The sequence below is a fragment of the Solenopsis invicta genome, chromosome 14 (genome assembly GCF_016802725.1).
Source record: "Solenopsis invicta isolate M01_SB chromosome 14, UNIL_Sinv_3.0, whole genome shotgun sequence".
Taxonomy (NCBI): Eukaryota; Metazoa; Arthropoda; class Insecta; order Hymenoptera; family Formicidae; genus Solenopsis; species Solenopsis invicta.
Genome location: NC_052677.1, coordinates 206,894 through 214,646, shown reverse-complemented (window position 1 = coordinate 214,646; position 7,753 = coordinate 206,894). Strand labels below are relative to the sequence as shown.

The window sequence follows — 7,753 nt, the reverse complement described above, 5'->3', positions numbered from 1 at the left end:
CCTATTCTGGGTGCATATAGACCACGCCCGAGAAGACCTAGAGGAGTTACTGGAGAATCTTACTCGCAGAATGTCTAGAAGAGCTAGATTCCTGCGCTTCATCGGACCCGTTTTTTTTGGCGAACAAGTAGCAATCCAAGAAAGAGGAGGATGGCAGAGGGAGGGTGTTGACCCACTTCCTGGCGGAGAACACTGTATTGGTCGCCTTGCGCGACTGGGGCGTGTGATCCGACGGTCTATCTTTGACTTACATCAATTAGAGGATCGCTTCCATGAAAGGAACTGGGAAGCCATCCTATGTGGGCTTGCTCACATCAAGCCAGAAGGTGCCAAAGCAAGATGACCCCGAAAGGTCCGAGAGCTCACCCGTTTGCTGCTGGAAGAACGAGAAGGGTGGATGCGGATCATCCGACCCGTGAGAAATAACCATCAGCAACCATCTCATTTGAATTAAAATGCGGGAGCAACGAAGAGATAAACAATCCTCAAGAACTGCTCATCCGCATGGGATGCGCTCAACGAACTAAGGAAGTAACAAACTGTGCGATGCCTAGTATAAATCACCAAGTAGCACATTAGCATAATTATAAGTTAATAAAATAAGAAAAGGTAAAAATGAAATATAAAAAAGGGAGAGCGACCTCAAACTAATCCTAGATAGATATTTCATGAAATAATTCTGTTGAAATAAATAGATAAAGCAACGGAAATACCTCTAAGATAAGCTTGGGATCAAAGAAATAGATACAATTAATAAAAGAAAACAAAATCAGATAATAACAAAATTTTTTATAGAGGAAGAAAATAAGTCAACTTAATCATATGAACTTAAGATAAACCTTAAAACCTAGGTATAAACTTTAAAGGTTGATCTTGCGTTATATCCTTAATTATTAAATGAGTAACAAAGAAAGGGGGGAAAAACCACTAGGATAATTTTGGGACCAGAGAAATTTAGTTTATACTAGCGTAAATAAGTAATCATAATTCTGAGCAATTTATGATGTCGATTATCGCTCTTAAACAAAGAATGTACAATTTTAAAAAGGGTTAATAATTAATAATACGTAATATTACTTAATCTTTTTCAATTTAGAATTGTGTTATGACTGAAAATTAATTCGGCGCGCAGTTCATTGAACTTGAGGAAAGTGCATAAAATCACATAAGTAATACAAGCACGAAGATCACCTAGCTGCGACCGTAGAAGGCATTCTTGTTCAATTTGTAAATATATATTTATTAAAGTAGTAGAGATAGATATTTTGGCCGTTGCTGTATCAATATGCGAAAAAATTATAATTAAATAAAAAAAATTTTTAATATTTGTAATCGTATGCTTTTTATGACAATAAAATGTACATAAATATATATATATATATATATGTGCGCGAGTGGAGCTGTTTAGCGAGTGAGAAGCAGAGCAGCGAAATTCGGCGGGAAACGAAAAAAGGGGGTCGGCCAGAAGTGGTTTCCGGTTAGCCAAAGCAGATCGGCCTACAGCGTCGATTATAAGTCGCTCGATTTGCTCTCTAGGAACTGCGAGCCGCGCCCGAGATTTTCTCCTTATATAAACAGCGATCCTCCCCGAAAGACCCCGGTAGGAATTCAGTAAATACGACGGTTACTGAAGTCCGTAGATCCTTCGAGAAGGCTCGCTGTTATTGTTTGTCAGAACCAGGAATTCGCCACTCGGCAAGCACGGTCTCACCGCTCGCCAGCAGCATTCCGCCGAGCGAGCGGGAAAAGAGCCGTCACGCGCGATGAGCGTGATGCGCCTGACCAGCCGCGATCCCGAACATCCCGCCCGCCTCGCCCGAGCCAGGGCGATCGGTCCAGGTCGAGTTAATGATAATTACAAAATGCTAAAGCGTCTCCGGAGACCACCCTCGGCGCTAGTCAAGCGACTCCTGGTTCTGATCGCCCTCTCCAACCGGCAATAATATGAGCTTGACTACTGGTCGCGTGAACTCCGACGCAGCCGTCCGGACAGTGACGACGCGAATCTGGCCATCCTCCCCCACGTGCACCCGCACGATTCGCGCGAGTGGCCAGCGCGACGGAGGAGTGCTCTCATTTCGGAGGAGACACAGGCGTCCCACTCGAAAATCTGCGACCTCCCTCCGCCACTTCGGTCGATGGACGAGGGAGTGAAGATACTCACGGGACCATCGGTCCCAGAAATGGTCACGCATTTGTTGCAGAAGCTGCCAGCGAGTCAAGCGGTTCGCCGGCAACTCCCGCATTGAAGGCTCAGGCACGGCCGTAAGAGGGGATCCCACCAAGAAATGACCCGGCGTGAGGGCGGCGAGGTCATCAGGATCGTCGGACAAGGCCTGGAGCGGTCGCGAATTCAGACAGGCTTCCACCTGGGCGAGGAGGGTGCTCATTTCCTCGAACGTTAGGGTCGCGTCACCCAACACTCGCCGCAGGTGATGCTTCAAGGACTTTACGGCGGCCTCCCAAATTCCGCCAAAATGAGGCGCCGACGGAGGATTGAACTGCCACCGAATACGATCGCTGGCAAGCTGTCCGACGATCCGATGCAACTCAGGGCTACCAGGGGCGAAGAAACTCCGCAACTGCGCGTCGGCGCCGACGAAGTTGGTTCCGCAATCGCTCCGGAGGGTTAGACAGAGACCACGGCGCGAAACGAACCGACGCAAGGCCGCCAGAAAAGCGTCGGCAGTGTAGTCGGACACCGCTTCCAGGTGCACGGCACGGGTAGACAGGCAGACGAAGACCGCGATGAATCCTTTGTAGGCCCGCTGGCCTCGTCCTTTGGTTGTTCGCAGCTGAATTGGGCCGGCGTAGTCAACGCCGGTGTCGAGGAAGGGCCTCCCCGCTGTTACTCTCTCCCGTGGAAGGCTGCCCATTAGCTGCTGGGGAGTGGTCGCCCGCCATCGAGTGCAAACCACGCAACGGTGCAGCCACTTCTTCACCACCGCGCGTCCACGAGGAACCCAGTATCGTTGACGAACCATCCCCAGGGTCATCTGAACGCCGCCGTGCAACGTGCGTCGGTGGCAGTCCTCCACCACCAGCCGGGCAAAATGAGAGTCCCCAGGCAGCAGCGCCGGATGTCGCTCGTCATAAGCGAGAAGCGCGTGCTTAAGGCGACCTCCCACGCGCAGTAGACCCTGGTGACCTAAAAGGGGGGTAAATCGGGCAAGAGGGCTGGACGTCGGCAGAGGCTGACCCCGCCGCACGACTCCCAGCTCCAACCGGTAGTGGTCAGCCTGGACTTGTCGAATCCAAGCTAACCTCGTCTCCTCCAGCTCGTCCGTCAGTAGCTTGCCTCCATATCGACCCCGGCCGTCCTCTATGGCCGCGGGCGTAGCAGTCGGTCTAAGACGAAGCCAGCGTCGGCACCACGATGTCACTCTCAGCAGACGATTGAGGCTCGAGAAGCGCAAGAGCTCAGCAGGCTCCTTCACGCTGACGGGCGTGGTCCTGGCCGCTCGCGCGTGAACTCTCTCCTCCGGCCAGCCGTCACGAGGAGTCCCTCGGTCAGCCTCAGGCCAGGACGTCGACTCCGCCCGGAGCCAACGCGGACCCCGCCACCAGAGCTGGTGTGGCACCAGCTCTCCCGGCGCAAGTCCGCGGGAAGCGCAGTCAGCTGGATTATCCGGGCCAGGCACGTGATGCCACTGAGCGTCAGAGACCCTGGTCTGAATTTCGGCAACGCGGTTTGCCACAAAGGTCTTCCACCGTGTCGGGTGGCCGCGTATCCAGCCCAGGGCGACCGTTGAGTCCGACCACAGGTGCATCGCCGTCCGATCAAGACCGAGAGTGGCGCGAACGTGTGACGCCAGTCTCGCCAGGAGGGTAGCGGCGCACAACTCCAGCCTAGGTAGCGTCACAGGTTTTATGGGCGCGACCTTAGTCCTGGCCGCAACGAGGCAGGTTCTCCAGGACGCACCGGAGCTAGTCCGCAAGTAGATGACAGCGGCGTAGGCTCGCTCCGAGGCGTCGGCAAACCCATGGAGCTCCGCGTCGCCGATCGACAAACCCGCATCCAATCGTCGCGGAACCCGCACACTCCGTAGAAGGGGGAGTCCCGCCTCGTACTCGCGCCACATTTGTCTATTGGTCTCGTCGAGAGGGTCGTCCCAGCCAAGACTCATCAGCCAAGTCGACTGGAAGGCAATCTTAGCCCGTACCACAACCGGCGCCAGCCAACCTAAAGGATCAAACAGCCGGGCTGTCAAGGACAGCACCGACCTCTTAGTCACGTCGGTCAAAGAGATCGCCGGAATGGCGAATGAAAATTCGTCAGAGACGGGATGCCACTGCAAGCCCAAGGTCCCGTGCGTCTCGGGCGGTCCCCAATCCCGCAGCGCCTGCTGCATGCGGTGCTCCGCCGGAACGTCCCGCAAGATTCGCGACTCGTTAGCTGACCACTTGCGCAGGGGGAAGCCGCCCGCCATGCACATGTCGGTCAGCTGTTGTCGCAACTCCAGCGCCTCCTCCAGGCTTGAGGCGCCTGTCAGAACGTCGTCCATATAAACGTCCCGGCGTAGAGCACGAGCGGCTAAAGGATAGGTGTCCGCTTCATCGTCGGCCAGCTGGCGGAGAGTGCGCATAGCCAGGAACGGTGCACAGGCTAAACCGTATGTCACGGTGTTAAGGCGGAACTCCGCCACCTCATCCCGGATGCTATACCGCCAAAGGACGCGCTGGAGGTCCCGGTCCTCAGGGTGGACCAGAATTTGGCGATACATCTTCTCTACGTCCGTGGCCAGGACATAGCGATGCAATCGCCAGCGCAGTAAGACGTCAGCAAGTGGAGGTAACAGATTCGGGCCCACCAGGAGGCTCCGATTCAGCGACTCTCCTGAGGAAACCGTCGTAGACCCATTAAACACCACGCGCAGCTTAGTGGTCGAGCTGGCCTCACGCAGTACACCATGATGAGGTAAATAGCTCACTCGGGTTCCCGTCGCGGCGTCCGAGCGAACCATATGTCCGAGTTCCTCGTACGTCCGCATGAAGTCGAGGTACAGCTCGCGCAGTCGGTCATCGCGAGTGAACCTCTTCTCCATCCCTGTAAGGGCGCGCAAGGCAGCGCGCCTGGTAGCCGCTAATTCAGGCAGCGGATTGACCACCGGGAGACGAACGACGTAGCGGCCGTCGTCCTGTCGGCGGTGTGAATGACTGAACAAGTCCTCACACTCCTGTTCAGACGAAGTAAGAGGCGCCGGTCCCACCGAGAGCTCCTCCTGCTGCCAGAATCCTCTCACCAACGAAGTGAGATCGTCCTCAACACGACAATGCAAGGCCAGAGCACGTGAAGGAGTCTCCGCCGCGCTGACGGGCCCCACCAGAAGCCAGCCCAGTGATGTCCGCTGCGCCGCAGGCTGGCCTGGTCCGCCCCTCCGCAGGCCGGTCCGGAGGATGGTGGCATACACGTTTGCGCTCAAGAGGAGGTCCACTGGGTCCGCCCTCAGGAAGTCCGGGTCAGCGAGAGTTAGGCCCGCCAGATGGGACCATCCTGAAACGTTAACCCGCATATCGCTCTCGTAGAGCGGCAGGCGAGGGAATATCAGTGCCGACACAACAATCGGGGAGCCCTCTCGACGATGCGAGACGCGCAAGTCGATCTGCCCGCGTGCAACACCCGTCTGGACGCCACCGACTCCGAACACCGCCACGGAAGCCTGTGAGCGAGGTAATCGGAGTCGCTGTGCCAGCGATTCCGTCACCAGCGATGACTCCGCTCCAGGATCGATTAGGGCCCGCGTAAAGTGATCAACACCGTGCCGGTCGGTTACGCGGACGCGTGCGGTCATCATTAGCGTAGCGACAGCCGCCGCCGGTCTCGGCGTCGTAGCGTGCACCGTGACCGCTGCGACGGCAACAAAGGCGTCATGCAACGTCGAGTGGTGACGCTCACTGCACGATAAACATGTTTTTTGCGATGGGCACTCGGCCAACTTATGCCTTCCGAGGCAGTTCAAGCATAAGCCACTCGCCTCCACGTACTGCCTGCGCTCCGCCACCGACTTCCCGAGATACTTCTCACACTGTCGCACGTAATGCTCACTATTGCAGAGAAAGCAACGGCCTCGCTGACTTTCCTGCTTACGGACTTGCAACGCGGCCCTCGATCGGGCAGAACTTGAGCAAGCCTTGGACGGGCTAGCCTCGTTTTTCGCGGGTGCGAGCGACTCGAGTGTACGCATCCGTTGGCTGACGAAAACGAGCAACTCATCGAGCGACGGTGGTTCCGTCGTCCGGCTAAGCTGTGTCTCCCACTCGCGTCGCGATACCGTGTCAAGAAGCTCAGTGATTAACTGTACGCAAAGATCGTCACTCCGCGCTAAGGGTCGACCGATCCCTTCCAATGAGCCTAAGGTGGTCTGCACGCAATGATAAATTTTGCGCAACTCGGCAGCAGACTCACCTTTCATCTTGGTCAATGACAGCAACCTGGAGATGTAGGACCGCACCAGGAGTCTCCTGTTCTCATAATGATCGACCAAAGCACGCCAGGTACGCTCAAAGTTCGCTTCCGTTGTCGGCAGTTGTCGAGTCACTTGTTCCGCTTCCCCCCTCAAGCTCGTCTTCAAGTAGTGCAATTTCTCCACCGACGTAGCGGACGGATTGCGTACCACCAGAGAAGTAAAGAGGTCGCGAAAAGCTGGCCAGTCTTCATAACGCCCAGAAAACTGAGGTATGGAGATGCGAGGTAACTTCGTAGCGACGGGAGCAGCCACCGCGACGGCGGGAGCAGCGGCTGCGACGGCGGCAGCGGGCGAGGCGACTGCCGAATTGACCGGTCCAATTATCGCACGTACGTCGTCCAGATATTTGCCCTTTTGTGTATGGTACGAAATATCGGCCTTGAGCATCAAGTCCTCAGTCACATACTCGTGCTCCTCAAGGACGTCTCCGTACTCCATGAGCAACTGCTCATGCCGTGTCACAAATTTGCTCCAATAACCCTCCAACGTCTGGAGGCGGGCTTCCAATAGCCCGAGCGTTATATTCGCTTCTCCGGCCTTCTTCATATTCTCGTACGATCGCGAAAGAAGCCCGAACAAATCGTGCTGTGCTTGCACGAGATCTTCCACAGGGTGACTCATTTCACTCCAACAACGGATGCCGCTTGCAGGATTCTTGAGTCACTTCACCGTCACTGCACTCACTCCAACACCGGCACCAGCAACAAGAGAATCCGGCTCGAAGGACCAGCGAATGTGCGCGAGTGGAGCTGTTTAGCGAGTGAGAAGCAGAGCAGCGAAATTCGGCGGGAAACGAAAAAAGGGGGTCGGCCAGAAGTGGATTCCGGTTAGCCAAAGCAGATCGGCCTACAGCGTCGATTATAAGTCGCTCGATTTGCTCTCTAGGAACTGCGAGCCGCGCCCGAGATTTTCTCCTTATATAAACAGCGATCCTCCCCGAAAGACCCCGGTAGGAATTCAGTAAATACGACGGTTACTGAAGTCCGTAGATCCTTCGAGAAGGCTCGCTGTTATTGTTTGTCAGAACCAGGAATTCGCCACTCGGCAAGCACGGTCTCACCGCTCGCCAGCAGCATTCCGCCGAGCGAGCGGGAAAAGAGCCGTCACGCGCGATGTGCGTGATGCGCCTGACCAGCCGCGATCCCGAACAATATATATATAATAAACTTAATTTTAACAAGTGAAGAAAGTAAAATTTTTAAAATCAAAAATTTGTCAGATGGTAATTCTACGTCTAAAGCTTTTATTGTAAGTTATTAGAAAAAAAAGAAACATAATTATACCCT

General features: G+C 54.8%; 1 protein-coding gene across 1 annotated transcript; it reads right to left on the bottom strand.

Annotated features, from left to right (window-relative positions):
* Positions 1-1,895: 1,895 nt before the first annotated feature.
* LOC113006120 lies at positions 1,896-7,088 on the bottom strand. Its single transcript, XM_026142054.2, has one exon. The coding sequence runs from the start codon at positions 7,086-7,088 to the stop codon at positions 1,896-1,898; it is 5,193 nt and encodes a 1,730-aa protein (XP_025997839.2).
* Positions 7,089-7,753: the final 665 nt, after the last annotated feature.